The sequence below is a fragment of the Gopherus evgoodei genome, chromosome 1, assembly GCF_007399415.2.
Source record: "Gopherus evgoodei ecotype Sinaloan lineage chromosome 1, rGopEvg1_v1.p, whole genome shotgun sequence".
Lineage (NCBI taxonomy): Eukaryota > Metazoa > Chordata > Testudines > Testudinidae > Gopherus > Gopherus evgoodei.
In genome coordinates, this window is record NC_044322.1 from 175014971 (window position 1) to 175032441 (window position 17471).

The 17471-nt window shown below is 40.6% G+C and overlaps 1 protein-coding gene across 2 annotated transcripts in view; it reads right to left on the reverse strand.

Moving 5' to 3' along the window:
• The window catches only part of NCAM2 (neural cell adhesion molecule 2), a 582026-nt gene that overhangs the window by 77289 nt on the left and 487266 nt on the right, over positions 1–17471 (reverse strand). For both annotated transcript variants that reach the window (XM_030579736.1, XM_030579747.1), the window contains exons 13-14: positions 8925–9044; positions 7240–7361 (exon numbers count right to left, since the gene is read on the reverse strand). In XM_030579736.1, coding sequence (XP_030435596.1) covers positions 7240–7361; positions 8925–9044 — 242 coding nt within the window. The remainder of the gene's footprint in view (positions 1–7239; positions 7362–8924; positions 9045–17471) is intronic.

Consider the following 17471-nt stretch of genomic DNA (forward strand, 5'->3'; position numbering starts at 1 on the left):
TGTATTACATTTTGGCCAAATGGCAGACCAAAGAACATAAAACACACAAACTTAAAGTTCCGAACTTATCCAATACAGGCCCAGAATTAAGTACCATAAGGGAACATCTCAGAACGTATAAGTGAGAATTAAGGTCTCTATAGTGTGTACATGCATTAAATCTATATCTCGACCTGACTTTTTAACATGTATTTTATATCTTTCTGTACATACTATACTTAACTGTTATATCTTATCAGTTCTTTGCTCTTTTTACTAGCATGTCTCTTCTAGACAATTGCTTTCCCCCCTCCCTCATCTCCACTGAGGTCAACCTACTGGACTGCAAGTCACTTAAATAGGTCAATTAAGATTTAGGGATTTGTGATATAAACACTGCTGTTAGTCCCTCAGGCTATTACTGCAAGATCTGCCACCTCACTCTCAATTGATTTTGAACTACCAATCTTCTTTGGCTTTGGTTAGTCCAGGAAAATCACGTCACATGCCAAGTTTACAACTTGTATAATTCCACGGCTATCATCAAACAAGAAATTACATAGTAAGAAACATGCATGACAAAACCTATTTATGAAAGAATGTGTTTGCCCATTGATAGAGCTAACACTAAAGGTTAATAAAAAACATCACTTAAAATAACGTCTTGCAGCTTGCGAGTTTCTATATACTATAAGGTCCTAGCTATCAGCTGTTTAATGTATCCAAATACACAATTTCATGCCCCTGGTTTCTTTCACATTGACAGTCTATCTAGACTTGTACTTCTCCTTTTATACTCTAGTGCTGGTAAAATGACCTCCTGGTTACACCTAGTGAGGTAATATTGGGCTGATGGCAGATGGTATGGTCACTCATTGCATATGCAGAAGTTAATACAAGTGCAATGAGAAAACTTACACTTGTTGAGTCAAATTCACTACTTTTGCTGGTGGTAAATTTGCCCCCCATGCCCCACCATATTTGAGTATGCTACACTATGTTGGGAAAGGAAATACAGTTTTAAGTATCCTGTTAGCTACTTTTTATCTTGCTATTGTAATAAGTAAATAAACACACATTTTCAAGTCATTTTCCCTTTAAATAAAGATCTCAGGAAATGAACGACCACTGTAATGTCGCTAATAAAATGAATGACCACCCTGCACCTTTAAGCAGGGGATTTTTGGGCTGGGCTGGCCCAGTGAAGGCAACAGTGCTTTATGGATGGGGGTGGTGGGGTGTGGGGAGATGAAAACTGCTGCAAAAGGCGAAGAGTGATTGCTAACTCATCCCTTGGGAATGCAGGGTTTGAAAAGAAGCAGCACATGGCCGAGAGCCTTCCTTTTTACACAGACCAAAGCCCTTCCTCCGTCTTCAGTCTCTGGAGAAAGGCAGGAACTAACAGTAAGTCTCAGTAGGAGTCCTCTGGGGTACTACAGCTTAACTTGGCTCCACTCCAGGTGGAGCAGAGCAGTGAGCAGGGAGAGGGAGAAAGTCCTCCCAGTTCAGCCCTGAAATGGAGAAGCAGGCCCTTGTCCCAGCATGGCTCCAGGCAGACACAGAACAATGGGAGCAGGGCGGAACAGGGGGAGAATTCTCCCTTTCCCCTGGTTCAGGCGGGGCGAGGCAGATATAGCACAGTGAATTCACAAAGGGAGGTGCAGTTGAGTAGGGAGGCAGCTGGGAGTCAGATTATGTCCCTAGGTATACAGGCGACGAGAGGGAGGGGGAGTGTGGTCCTCTCTCAGAGCAGCTGTGCGATGCACAGAGGTTTAGGGAACAGGGTTTCTGGTTTTACCTGCCATGGACAGGAGGCAACAGGGATGGAATTTTTCTTCTCCCTCCCAATTAGTGTTGATGGGAGAGGGAACTGGGGAGGAATCAAACCCTGTACAGTGATTTGGACCAGGGTGAACCAAGGCCAGGAGGATCCTTGCAACAAGGGCAAGGGATTGGGGGAACCTGGGATAGTGCCTATCAGGCTTGGGCAATGGGGGCTCAAGAAGAAGCACTCACCCAGGCAAGTGAGTTCACTGCGTTTGATGGTGGGACAGTCAGCCAGGATTTGATACAAGTAATCAGGGTTACTGTGTCTGAGGTTGTTTCCACAGCTTTGCAGACCCTACAAGGTGTAATGGCTTGCCCAGATCTAGGACATTCCACTCAGGTGATTGCAGGAGATGAGACACACACGGAAGTCAGGAGTGAGTTAAATCAACAATGAATAAAGGTTCCCAATTGCAGAGGTGTTTGGATCTGCTTTGGGGTGAGTTACATGAGATGGTTTAGGGTCTCATACCAAAATTATGTGGCAAAGATGAGGACTGCAGGCACTAGTGGTTCCCCTGAGGCTTACTCCATCATGTGGTTGGGTTTTTTTGGGGTAATCACATGGGCTAGCTGGAAACTGTCTCAGTATGTCTGGAGGGGCCCACTCCTGTAAGCAGATGCAAGGTGCAAGCAGATGCAGGGTATTGCATGGCTGATACAGGCTAATTATGTTCCTCCAACATGGGGACAGCCATGGGAGAGGTGTCTTTCTAAAGCCGCATTCTTTAGCTCTGAGAGAAGCCTAGCTTTGTTAGATATATACATATAATTGGGTGGACATGCAATACATTCAATGGCATACATTTAATCACAGCAGTTGCTGTTACAGCATCAGGCGAGCATGCAATACATTTATGGGCATACATTTCTCTATGCAGTGGCTTTTGCATGTTCAGGCATGAATGCAAACCATGTTTTGGGTCTCATAGAGCACATTCCTGCCACAATGGTGAGAGGAGGTACAGGACGCAGGGTAGAACAAATGCCACCTGAAGGTAGGCCCTGCTTGAACAGGGAGTGGGTTACAGAAGGCAGGCCAGTGCAGGGGGACCGCTTCAAGCACTGGAATGGTCTAAGGCCTCCTGTGGGACTACCCCAGCAAAGCCAATGGGTCAAATGTATGTGCTGCGTTTCTTATAATGGGAGTTCTTATCCCCTTTATATACAATAACAATGATTAAAGTCAAGGGTGGGGTTTGTCCATGTTGTTAAGGCAATAATTCCACAAGAATGAATTCAGGGTACAGGGGCAGGGCCATCCAGCCAGTTGCCTGTGAACAACTTGTGGGTTTCCCCCAAGGCTAGCTTCAAGCAGCAGAAGAATAGGCTATGGCCTCCGGTGGAACTACCCCAGCACGGCTGTTGGGTCAAATTTGTGGGATGGGTTTAATGTGGGTTCTTATCCTTTTTACGTACAATAATAATCATTAAAGTCAGGGGTGAGGTTTGGCCATGTTGTTAACATTACAATTCCACAAGAGGAATTCGAGGGTACAGTGCAGGGCCACCCAATCAATTCCCTGTGCACAACTTCTGTGTTTTGCCTTGAGTCTTGGCCCCCGTAAAGGCTCCAAGGAATTACATTGCTTCATAATCTCTCTGGGGTTGACAATGGCATAGCACATGTCTTGTCTCATTTTCAGGTCCACAGATTTTTTGGAGTTGGCACCAGGAGCAGCCAGGAACCCAGGCAGATGCCACTAGTGCTATGGAACCTTGCTGTAGAATGGTTGTCAGCATGGTGTGGAGATCAGTTGCTCAGTGCACATGGCAGGCTGTGAGAGAAGTTTTAATGATTTCATGCAATTTCAGGATCAGGAAAGCCAGTCAGCAATATGGCCCATTACAGAAGAAAAAGTGCTGTGGTACATGCTGTTGTTGGAAAACCGTCCACTGGCATTCTCCACAATCTTGAATGAACGTTCTGCCATTACATTCGTCATTAGGCTAAATGGTTATCCTGACCCAGTTTTTGGCTGGGTGGTCCCTAGGTGGATTCCCATCATCCCATCATGGTTTACATACTTAGGGATCTTGTGCAGATCCTTGGCTACGTATGTCATAATGGACAGGAGGCAGACTTGTTCAGGGCTGCATTCTTGACAGCATTTTTTGGTGCTTTCAGGAGCAGTGAGCTAGTACCTGGATCCAGTAGGGACTCGACAGCAGGGCTTTGCAACTGCGGGATATACAATGGCATGAGCATTCAATAATATAACACTTGTGATGGTCAAAGACAGATCAGCTTGGCTGGGTGAATATGTGATCCTCCGGCAAGGTGGTGAGCCTGGATCTGCCTAGTTCAGGCTTAGAAGACCTACAGGGTTATATGGCCAAAGGAGAAAGGCACTCCTTTTATGCAAGTATGGGAGCAGAGGCAATCCAGGCAATTGGGCATTGACATTCAGATGTGTACCGACTATATGTAAGACCTCAGGCGGCAAGTCAGCATTAATTTGTTGTAATCTCATTACAGATATTAGACGACCAGTCATGCAGATGGTGGTGTGGATCTGCGGGCATAGTATTGTCTTTTGGGCCCATAGGCACGTGTCCAGGTTGCCTGAGGGTTCACAGCTGGCCTTTGGTGATGAGGCAATACTCAGTTGGCATGCAAGGAAGGGCATGTTATGGAATCAGCTAATACCGATGCTATATGCTGTGCGGGCCTGTTATCGGCCCCCAGATATAATTGTGATACATCTTGGGGAAATGATTTGGAAATGCTTAAAGGGGTGGAACTAATGCTCAGAGCAAGGAGGACTTGAGGCTGATCCTTGAACTTTTTCCAGGAGTTAATATGATTTGGCCAGACATGCTTCAGCGCAGGGTCTGGTGGGAAGCTGTGAGTCCCCACAGAGTGGACAAGGCAAGGATATATGTGAACGGGCAGGTGGCCAAATTCCTTGGGACCATAGGAGGGACAGTAATTTCACACATCCTGCTATAGTATATGGGGCAATGGCGTTGTTTCTGAAGCATGGGGTTCACCTGACTGACTTAAGTGCTGTCATGTTTTTAACTGATATAAAAGATGGCATTAGGCGATGTCTGGGAACCTGACTGTGTGTGAAGAGGAGGCAGTCAAGCTAATTGTGGGTGCCTCCTTGTGGCAGATGTCCAGTCCTCCCTAGGAAAAGTATGCAGTGACTGGATAAATGGCTTGGAAAATAATTTTAAAAGAGGTGTTCATTAAAGGAATGAATGAGGGGCAGTTGGGGACTCCTATGATTGGTACGGCAGGGAGACAACCCCCTACTCTCATAGCCCACCTTAACCCTCCTACGAGGCGGGGGTGGATGGTAAGGTCCTAGCAATGGATTTGTTGGAGGGACATGGATGGAAAAAGAGGGGGAGATGGGAAACCCCCCCTGGGTAATTATGGAATAAACATGGGGTTACCTGCACTGTGCATTGTTATCTGCTGGGTAGTCCCAGATATAAAATAATAAAGTTGCTGCTTGATTAAACTCATGTCAAATGTCTCCTGTCCTTCTTTCGGCATAGCCAGACAATCACCGACCAGCACCTTTAAGCAGGGTTTTTTGGGGGCTGGTCTCACTGAGTGAAGAGATCAGTGCTTTATGGCTGGGGGGGAAGGAGGATATGAAAACTGCTGTAAAAGGGGTAGAGTGGGAATCCAGGGTTTGAAAAGGAGCAGCACGGTGCCAAGAGCCTTCCTTTTTACACAGACAAGGCTGAGGCATGACCCACCCTTCTTCCCTTTTAGGTGTTTAAATATCAGGTTTGGTCAACACCTGCTGTGGGCATTATGCTAGCTGTCACTTTTTCAGGGGAGCTAGGAAGGTATTTTTCCCTCACCACCATATTGGTTTGGGTGCAGTTGGGGTTTTTTCGCCTTCCCCACAGCAGGTGTCTGGAAGGGCTTTGTTCATGCATGGCATTACAGGCGGTAGGCCATATGTTGCAACTCATTATTTAAGTCTAGGGCGGATGTCCAGTGCAGGTACTTCATAGGAAAAATATACAGTGACTGAATAAATGGCTTGGAAAAGAAGTTAAAAAGAGGTATTTACTAAAGAAACAAATGGGGGGCAGTTGGGAACTCCAATGATTGGTACAGCAGGGAGCCAATCCCCCATTCTCACAGCCCACTTTAAGCCTCCTATGAGGCGGGGGTGGATGGTAAGGTCCTAGCAATGGATTTTCCGGAGGGACATGGATGGAAAAAGAGAAGGAGCTGGTAAAAGCCCCCTGAGTAATTATGGAATGAACATGGGGTTACCTGCATTGTTAACTGCCAGGTAGTCTCAGACATCTAAAAATAAAGTTGTGGCCTGATTAAACCCATGTCAAATGTCTCCTATCCTTTCAGCATAGCCAGAAAATGGTTTCTTGTTTCACTTCAGTGCTCAAAACTAGGAAAACATAAGATGGAATGGGATGCCATCACATCCTGCAAAGAAGCCAAGGGTTTTTCTTCTTGTTTTGACTCCTCCACATTCTTATTTGTTTTCAGTAAGAAATGGTGGCATGACCACCTGCTACCTAACCCTAACTGAAGTGTGCTTCAATTTACATAAAACAGTGTAGTAGATGGGGTGCCTCCATACCTTTTACATCATGATCTTTTTTAACACTATGCTTTATTCAGCAAAATTTGTTAATAAGTGGTAGAATCTACTTAGTAAAAGATATTAGGATGATCATAAAAGAAACTGAAACATCATTGAAAAGGAGTTAATCTGTGTGGCAAAGAGGAGTGAATTGTTTAAACCTGCTAGATTTGAGAAGATCAGACAGCCACCCAACAGAATCACATAATTACCTATTAAAGAGCTGGCACATTTACTATGATATATGAAAGTCCTTCCTCATTGCAATCTATCTGTGAGTCAGAATTTCTAAACTAAACTTTAAATGCACAGAAAAGGTAGAAAATACACAATGGCAAGACAACTTCCAACAGTAGTTCTGGTAACTTAGAGAACAATTAAGCTGATTTAAGTTGTATTTGCACATTAGGATGCCCTTACATAAGAATAACACCACAAATAAACACAACCATAAAAGACTAATTATTTTGTTTCAGAATATTCTTTAATCACATACTGTGCTCTCTCATTTACTTAGTATACTATCTTATTAAACCTCTTAGATTTGAAAACAAAATAAACATTTTTACTTACCATATAATAAAACAAAATCTCAGGAAGTTTTCTTGTCAGTTCTGACTTTTCAGTCACACATTTAGTATACTAATCTGGCATTAAAAACAAGGTCAAAAGGAGTAACAATAACTAGTATACATTCCAAATATACAACTGTTCCAAACTTCTTTTTCTTCAGCTGTGTAATAAGCAATCTATTTTAAAACAAAGTATTGATGTTTTCCATGAAACCTCTTCTCAATATTAAGAACAAATAATATAGATCAAAATTTTCCCCAGTAATTAATGGAATACTTACAGTTCTGTATTTCACGATATATTCCAATATGGGGGCTCCTCCATCATCCTGTTTAGTTATACTGAGTTTAAAGCTCTTTCCACTGCCTGGCTGTCCATGAATTGATGGAGGGCTTGGCTCACCTGAGCAACGGGCGGGGGGGGGGGGAAGAAGAGAAATTCAATATTTTTGTGTTATTATATGTATTTTCTACTGTTTGATTAATTAATATTATTAATCAAAACATTCATAATCAAATAGGATGTTTTCAAGCTTTCTGCAACATGCTTTATGATACTTAATGATCATCCTGGCATCAATGCTGTCATGTTTGTTGCAAAATATATCAAAGATTGGTACACTAAAAATAAGGGATTTAGAGTAAAAATAGTCTCAGTCTCTGTGATTTGATATCTTTTTATCCTTTCAAATTTAACTTGTTTAAGAAATGACTCCTTATGCAGGCACTAATTTAGAAAAGCAGCTGGTTAATTTTAAGCATGTAAGTAATCCCATGCTATTCAGCAAATCGTTATGCACATCCTTAACTTAAAGCATGTGCTTAAGTCTCATTGGTGGAATCTAAATCATTATTAACAGACAATAAACTGTCATAAACAGCAGCAATAAACTGTCCCAAAGCAAACCTGAGGCTCTTTTAGATTATACAATACTATCATTTTATTAAGAATGAATTTGAAGAAAAGCATTTTATAAGATCTTGAAATGTATGAAATTTTACTTCAAACACACTCTATTTTTTATAATAAACCCATCCTTTGATGTTGACCCTGTTGTTTCTTACAAGGAGGTTCTACTATAACAGGAATATTTATGCTGAAATTTTGATTAGAGTACATTTTAAACTGGAGCATAAATACAGGACTCAAATGTACTGCCATTGCTAAAAGGAGAGAACTGTGTTTTTGTCTGCTGGAGCTCAGGCGCATGTTCCATCATATCTTTCGTCTAAATATCTGATCCCTTCCAGGAAAAAACAGGGCACTGCCATGTAAAAGAAACTTACTCCTGGAATGCTTAAGAGGCCAGGAACTTTTTATATTTCAATACTATATCTGTTTAAAGTATTGCTTGAATGCTGTTTTTCAAATTATTTTTGTTTTTTAAAGTAATCAATTTTTCCTTTCAATTTTTTTCTGATTTTTCTACCAAGAAAAGGGGGAAAAAACTGTTTTCTAAAACTGAACTCAAAATACTTTTTAGACTTTTGGTTTTTCACTGAAAATTTGAAAAAAATTCACAGGAAATATGGGGAAAATATTTTCTTTCAAACTTTCCCCCAAAAAACTATTAGCATTTATTAACTACCTCTATTCAATATCTTTTCTGCACCACAGAATGGAGCAGGTTGTCTGAGCAAAAGGGTGGAATGATTGTGCAATTGTGAATGTAAAAATAAAACCAGTGTCTTAGGCTTGATTTTCTCAGGTCATCAAGAAGAGAGGCTAGAAATATATCGGAGCTTTCTTGAGAGGCTGCTGTGAAAAATAACTGGAGGCACTGGATGTAGTTTAATTAGGCTGAAACTTTATTCCTGAAACAATCTAGGGGAATGTGGTATTGTAAACTGTGCATTTTACTCAGAGTGAAACATTTTTGAAATTATGAGCTGAACTAGAGGTAAAATAGGCTGACAAGAGTACAAATAAACTAACTTTTCATTTAAAAACAAAGGCATTACTCACGAACGGGTAAGGTCTGAAAGATCTCAATTTTGCTATACTCTCCTTGTCCTTTTCCATTTACAGCTGCAACCTTGATTTCATAGGTTGTGTTCGGTTCCAGATTGCTAAGAATAACCATTGCTAAAAGGAAAGGAAAGAAAGCGATGAAACAAAATTTGACAAAATGATAGATTAAGATAATAACATTTCCAAGGCCATTTTGTAATTCATTTGCTTTGAAATTAGGAGTCTAATTTTACAATGTTTTATTTACAAAGGTGAAAAATATTTATCTGGTTCAATGCTAATAGTTTCAAATTGTTTTGTTACTACACAAATTTTGCTGCAATTAAGTAAGTTATACCATCTGCAGACATTAGTGTAGAAGTTACAGAAGTCAAGTGCAAATATAAAGAGCTTGGTAGTGCTTCACATTTCTAAGAGATGCCATGCCTGATTCCCCAGTAAGACTGGGACATTTTTGCCCAACTCCACTGACGAACAGTTGTCCTAGACACCATTGGTTGATGTCCCCATTGAAGGGATACTCAGGTTACGTCTACACTGGAATAAAAGACCCTGGCATGGCCATGGTTGGCCCAAATCAGCTGACTCACACTTGTGCTGCAAAGCTAAAAATTGCCGTTTAGACACTTGGGCTGGATATTGAGCTCTAGGAGCCTCCCCCATTGTGGTGTCCCCAGAGCTTGGCCTCCAGCCTAAATGTTTACACAGCTATTTTACAGCCCTGCAACATAAGCCCTTTGTGTTAGATAACCCATGCCAGCCGCAGGTGTTTAATTGCTGTGTAGACATACCCACAGGTGGTGTGGGGCTGCTTCAATGGTTATTTTGGCATCTTCCCACTCCAGGCCACCTGTATGGAAAATGCAGATCTGGAAAAGAGGTCATGGGCACCCTTAAATCCAGTTGAAAACTAGCAGCTAGACCGCCTTCCTTGGGGCCATTATCAGCCGCTGTAAATTGAGCGGGGCAAGTAAGCAAGTGAATGACAAACACATGGAATGGGTTTAAACAGCAGGCTGCAAGTTTATTAATTGTACCTTAGGGAGGGGAACTACCCTGTTCACCCCTAGCTCCAACATAACAGGGAGTTATTTAATTAAAGCTAGTTACAGACCTTTCGCCACAAACCAACAACTTGGAGTGGACCCTCCTGGTCTATCCCATAGACTCAGCACAACTGGGAAACCTCTCACCATCACTCCACATAACGAGGAAGATGGAGAAACAGAGGCCAAAAGTCTGCAAAGACTTCAGGCTCCTTCTTGTCACATGTGCAAGATCCAGCAAAGAAATCCAAGGTCTCATTTACCTCTGAGATCTGGCCCGTTTAGCCTGTACCCACACTGGACACTGGCTACAAGTTGCAACAAGTCAGTAGTCTTAACAACATTGTATGAACTTTGAATCTTATTGTTCCCAATACAATTATGCCTCCAGGAGGCTGGAAGAAGAGCAAAACAACCCACCAAACCACATGGCAATTTGGTCCTATGAGAAAAATTCCTTCCTGATTCCTAAAAATGGGTGATCAATCAGGCCACAGCATCACAAGCTGTACAGCCTCTAACCTACAGCTGGGGAGAGGGGAGGGCAGGGAATGAACTGGAAAGTAAGCAGCTTTCGAAAAGCCTGAGATAATTTAAAGAGGCAAAGTGGGGAGGCACCTGGCAGCCAGTCACCTGACCTCATTCCACCTTGCCCAGCCAATGTCTAAGCAAAACACCAAAGTTGGGTGGGGGGATAGCACCTCCCTTCCTGTGATGCATGTGTTTTGGGCTTCCCTCATTGCCTGCTGTCCACACCAGATCCTCCCCGACGAAGAGTATTAGACAAGTCTGCATCCATCACCATCTCCCCCACAATGTGAGCTGAACCACGCACTCCTCAGACAGCGCACAGTGTCCGCCCTTGCCCATTGTATGTAAATTATTCATTCGCCATTCTGTGGAAATTGCACAATGTTTTACTAACAAATCTATAAAGAGAGAATATTCTTGTCAAGAGCAAATACAATTTTCTAAGTCATAATATTAAGAATCTAAAAGTTAACTGATCCCATCCGTAGATCCTTAGAGAAAGGTCTATGGAATGCCTACAAGCCAAGGCACTTAGGGACACCCTCAACCAATGATTCAGAAAAGACGCTTGGCACTTTAACCTTAGACACATAAATACATCACCTAATATTCAGCAAGCTGTTAAAGAGCACTTTAAAGAGCAAGAGTTGATTTCCCAAGATGCGCATCAGTAAGTGCCATGTATTAGAAGGGAAAATCAAACCCTAGCCTGAGCATTCCATACAAATCAAGTGTTGCTCTAGAACTGTAGCTGTACTTCAGGATGAAATTATAAGCACATGCTTAGAACAGTAAAAAAGTTGCATGAAATGAACTATACTCCTAATAATACAAACATATGGACAAGGTACAGCAAATGAGCGATATAATCTACAAAAGAGCTAAATTTCAGATTTTTGCTGGAAACACAGCACAGTATATTATGAAAAGACTTGGCACGATCGATGTAAATGTTATTGATATCACATATGTGCCTTGAGACCTGAACACAGAACATGACTTCCCTGCTCCTGCATTGAAGGGGTACTCAGCTGCCTAAACAATAAAGTTCCCAGTTCCCTCCCAGACCCCTGGGTTCAGATCCACATGGGGAAAAAGGGTGGAGATTGGATGTGCTGCAGGGGAAGCACATCAACCCTCACCTGCCCTGTAGAGCGAGGGATGTATCTTCTTTACTGTGCAGCCACCTTCGAGGGGCAGCTGCAAGTCTTTGGTCATGCGACTCCATTGGAGTCACTGTGCCAGGGAGCCTTTGTTGTTGTTTGTTTTTTTTGCAATGGTGAAGTATTTCAGTGGTCGATTTAGTATCATTTTTTAAGTTTTATTTTTATAGAACACATATTGTTTCTGTTATTGCTTTTGTTATTTTATTGGCTAAATATGAATTATCCTGTCTATTTTGGATGTCTCTTGTTTTCTCTAGTAGATAGAAGCCCCATTACAAGTGGAGCTAAATGAGAATAATGAGTTTTGGAAAACAGGAATTTACACATTTCACACTTTATTATGAGCATATTATATGAATCAGTCATTGACATATGGTGATCATTTTCTCACAAACAAAGCTGCAGAGTTATGTCTGACAGCATTCCTTAGTTTTATCATTCTTTCATATTTAAAAAAAACTATAAATTATTAGCAATTATCTATTGAAAAATAAAGACACTTGATGAGAATATTCATACTTTCAGAACAAGTGAAATTTTACAATATGTAGCATTTAACTATAGCAAGATGAAACGAAAAGAATAGAATAAGCAGCAGCTCTGTCTGATGTGCCTTTGAGCCATGACTGCTTTCCACATCTGAATAATGGCATTCAAAATAAACCTTTGGACATACAAAAAATGAGTGGCATGGCAAAAGCTTTTAAAATTTAAACAGCATCAAAGTGTAGCTATGAGTCTGCCTTTCATAAAATCCTAATGTGTTAACAACCAAATAAAATTTAAGGGTCCAAGCCTGCAAACACTTATGCACATGACTGAGTCTATGGGACTACTTAAATGAGCAAAATTACTCATGTCTTCAGTGCTTAAAGGACCATGGCCTACATTTGAATCCTCAAGATATCACAGTGCATCAGATACCTTGATCTGAAAAACAGCTTTATGAAAACAATATGCTTGACATCTGACAACATAATCTGGCCCCAAGCATTGGCATCAATGGAAAGTTCTGCTTAAAAATCTGAGGGTGTGATGTAGCCCTTGATTGTTTTATGATTTTTTCTAAGAATAAAGGGAAGAAATTAGGACAAACTATAATATTACACAGAACCCCTTTCTTTCTTCAAGCAGAAAAAAAGCAGTAGAATAGTAGCCAGGTGGTGGTAAGTACAGGAATTATTCAACTACTGAAGGGTAGAATGTCCAGGGCCTAATAGGATCTCAAAGAAACAATAGACTTTTCATTGCCAGATAATGCAATTTATTGCATTGTAATGAAATGTTGGGGATGGGAGTGCATAACTACATACAGTAATTATCAAAAATGTGTATGCACCCATTGCAGTGGAATCTGAGTCAAATAATGCCCAGTTCCTCTTCCTCCAACTTCAAATTGATCTTGTTCTCTTCCTAAACAGGGTTTACAGTTTCTAACAGCCAGTCCTAGGTGACTGTGAATGACTCAGGATTTTTATCAATGGTCACCAGGGCAAACTTTCACAGGCATCACTGAAGTGATAAGGTATACATTTGCAAAGCATCTCCACAAACTAAAATAAACCCAGAAGGTTACTAATGTGTGCATCATTTACCATATACATGCATGATACCGTTGGTAACAGTATCGTCCTGAGGAGCAGCAGTAATTTAGGACTATCATCTACCACTCTTACTTACATTCTATTCTATTCTTTTGAAGGTTCTCATGTTGCCCACCTCCCTATAGCATCTGAGCATTACCCAGAAGTGCACTAAGTGATGTGACTAGCATTTGTGTGATGCATTAAATAGCACCTTACTCTGCTCTGCAGGCAGACTCCTTCACTTTGCTGGGATTACTAACAGAGTAATTGCTCAAAATGAGTAGGCCTTACTCATGTCACGTCATACATGCTGAACAATTACTCTGCTGGGGGAAGAAGAGGATCACAGGTTTTGAAGGCATTATAGGACCTATAAATATGGTAAAGATACCCTAAACTGCCCAGGCCTTGTTCTTCCCACTGGTAAGAAGCTAGCTATAGGTGTGCAATTCATATGGTGGCAGACAATAGTTCTGAAGGATTAGAAAGGCCTTGTGTAAGAGGAGTGTGACCCAAAATTGTAGGAGAAAAGCTGCACGGGATGTAATACTTAAAAGAAAGAGAGAAAGCAAAAAGGGAAAAGAAAAAAAAATCGGTCTCTGCATGTAAAAGTCAAACAATATTTCAGCTGCAGTCCATAAATGTTTCAGCTTGAGAAGTCTCATTCATTATCACAGGATTTTAACAGCTATCAAGCAGAATAGTGCATTTATATAAAGTGCAAAGATTGCTACTGCAAGGTTCGCAGTGAAACAAATGGTGTCATAAATCTAACCACATTTTTAAAAAAGATTTTCTGGTACCAAGATTAGGTTGTTTATATTGCTTGGTTATCATAATAGGATATGAGAATGGAATTATTTAGGTTTTATAGTCATATTAAATTGACTCCCCCCCAACAAGACTGCATAGCATCATGACTCCCTTGTGATTGCCACGGACAACATAAATCATCACCCAAGAGAGCAAAGCTAGGATACAAATAATACAGTTATAGTACATTTAATCCCATAGTACATACTTTTATGAGGACAGTTAATAGAAATATTGTATACATTAATACACTGAAAAGATTGTGGAGTTAGTTGTTGCACAGAACAGATTTCTTCTTGTCTCTGTTTCTAATTCAGTGAAGAAGTAAATATCATAAAAAAAACCCTAGGTAAAGGTTGAATAACTGCTATGTGAAATTAATCTTCTGTTTTGATAACTTCCAGAAGCAAGTGGAACCCATCGCTAGCTACAAAACCAGAGTCAGTCCATGCTCTCAAATGTATATCTTGGAAAATGAGAGCACTGCTGAATTTCTATTAAATGGGAGAAATTTCTGTCACAACGAGGATGGTTGATCCTAGGACACATCATCTCTCCTATCTTCAGGTATGATTCTCCATTATGTTGCACCTTGTAGTGAGCAAGCTTAAGAAAACTACCACCAGTGCCAGTATGTGGAAAGTTCTCATTTAGTGGTGTTTTACAGCCTGTTTGCCCTCACCTGGTAAGTGACCACGCGTGGTGCAAGGCAATAAGGAAACAGGATCGCTGACTTCTGACACAATGCTGGTGCAGGAAGAAGGGAAGGATTCCCTCCACTGCATCATCTCCCTTGAAACCTGTGTGACCTCCTTTTTGTAAGATTATGCTGACTCACATAATCGTAAACTGGTTCTATGCTGTGAAACCCCCTGAGAGTGAGAGATCTAGGGAAGCAACTGGAGAAGAAAAGGAAGTAAACTTTGCCAGCTTTAAGAATGGGTCTGGGGGGATAGTGTTGAAGTACTGGCAGGCTGTAAAAATGTTCCTGCTTTTTGTGGAAGTTGAGGAATTTCTCTGCAATCCTTGGATATTATGGGTTTGGAAAATCATGTCCCCTCTCTGATCTATGTGTGTATATGAGAGAGAAAGGCTCAAACTCCCTCTCTCTATTACTGATCCACAGAAGTTCTAACAAATTAGCCCTAAGAAGTTTGATCCTCTGATCTAGGCCACAGAAATTTTGCGAAACAGAGAGAGGGGATGTATTCTGATTGGAAATAAATTAGAAAGAAAAGAAATTTAGGGATTTTGCTTCCTGGTAGGAATTGTGCTGATTCATATTCAGAAACAGTCTCAGTGTCCCAGTTCCATCCGTCTGCCTTGCCCAAATAACAACTAATTTCATAAATGATGATTCAAGCATCTGGCTGTAAATGTCAGAATTTGACTAAGACTATGTGATGCACTTTAATAATGAAAATAGTTCAAGCTGCATACTAGGTTGGTAGAAAAAACAAAACCAAGGGTCCAATCTGTATTCCACTGAAATCAATGGCACAACTCCCAATCAGTTTCATGGAAACAGGTTTGGACCTTATGTTGTCTCTGTTTAATAAAAATTCAAAACTAAATGCAGACCCCTTCTAAAAATCAGTGAGATAATGGCTCTGTTGGAAAGTTGCACCAGTCTGTAGATTATAATATAAAATTATGACAGTGTTGAAATAAAAAAAGTGACAGCTTAATTACCTGTGAATCAAATACACTGTTACATGGATCATTTCATTTTAAAATATAATTTTTTGTAACTGATTAAAAAACTGTACTTGGAAAAAGCATATGAAATGTTTTGTACACAGTCAACAAAACACAATTACCCTTTTAATATTTTCTTCCTCCACATATTTAATTTTCATTTTTATTAGGTAATTTAAGGATTCCAAGATATCAGGTACACACAATGAATCTAAAGAAACTGCAGGAACCTCATGCCTGAAGATACCTCAGGGATCATCTTTGATACATCTTTTCATTGAATTAAATCTAATAAGAAATGCTAATAATACACAGGTGGAACAATTACTGTTATAAAATTTGAAGTGCCAGAAATTAAAGAACAATGTTAGGCTCTGATCCAAAACAAAAAGAAGTCAGGGTAAATCTTTACATTGACTTTGACGGCCACTGGATCAAACTCAATGTACACAATAACTAATAATGTTTAATGAACACAAGTGACTGGTTCTATAAATGCTGTAGTCTAACTTGAATTCAAACTACAGTAATATGCTTTATTTAGAGAGGGCACAATCTTTATTTAAAAATCACAACACCGAATTCCTGAGACAGTAGATTTTTACTCAATTCTAGCATTCATCTGTTTTCTCTATACACCATTCAAGGACACCCTCCATATATTGTGAAGCAAACACATGCAATAGCCCAGATGTCAATCCAGAATTATCAGGACTTCATAATGGAATTGAAAACAGGGGTTCGCTCCACTATTGCCAACTTTCATGCAGTAAATAAGCACCCCGACTTTAAAAATAACCCAAAAATCAAGCTAATCCCATTTTAAAACAAGGCCAAAACAAGCCAATTCCTAAGAACCCTAACACTCTATGTGACTAGATCCCCCCCAACTTGCAGTCTGGGACTGTGGTGGGCCCGCTGTGCACCACTGACTCTCTCCTCCCTTGCCCCTGCCAAACAAGCAACAAGCTACAAGCCAAAAACGAGCCAACAAGCAACTCACAAGCCCAATTTCTGCAGTATTTTTGTGTGTTTGGCATGTCTGGTTCCTTCAGTCTTCACCAAGAAGTCTGAAGAAATGCCTAACATAGTGAATGCTAATGGGAAGGAGGTAGGTTTAGAAGATAAAATAAAAAAAAGAACAAGTTAAAAATCACTTAGAAAAGTTAGATGCCTGCAAGTCACCGGGGCCTGATGAAATGCATCCTAAAATACTCAAGGAGCTAATAGAATAGGTGTCTGAGCCTCTAGCTATTATCTTTGGAAAATCATGGGAGACGGGAGAGATTCCAGAAGACTGGAAAAGGGCAAATATAGTGCACATCTATAAAAAGGGAAAAAAAAAACAACCCAGGAAACTACAGACCAGTTAGTTTAACTTCTGTGCCAGGGAAGATAATGGAGCAAGTAATTAAGAAATCATCTGCAAACACTTGGAAGGTGATAGGCAATAGCCAGCATGGATTTGTAAAGAACAAATTGCGTCAAACCAATCTGATAACTTTCTTTGATAGGACAATGAGTCTTGTGGATAAGGGAGAAGCGGTGAATGTGGTATACCTAGACTTTAGTAAGGCATTTGATACGGTCTCGCATGATATTCTTATCAATAAACTAGGCAAATACAATTTAGATGGGGCTACTATAAGGTGGGTGAATAACTGACTGGATAACTGTACTCAGAGACTAGTTATTAATGGT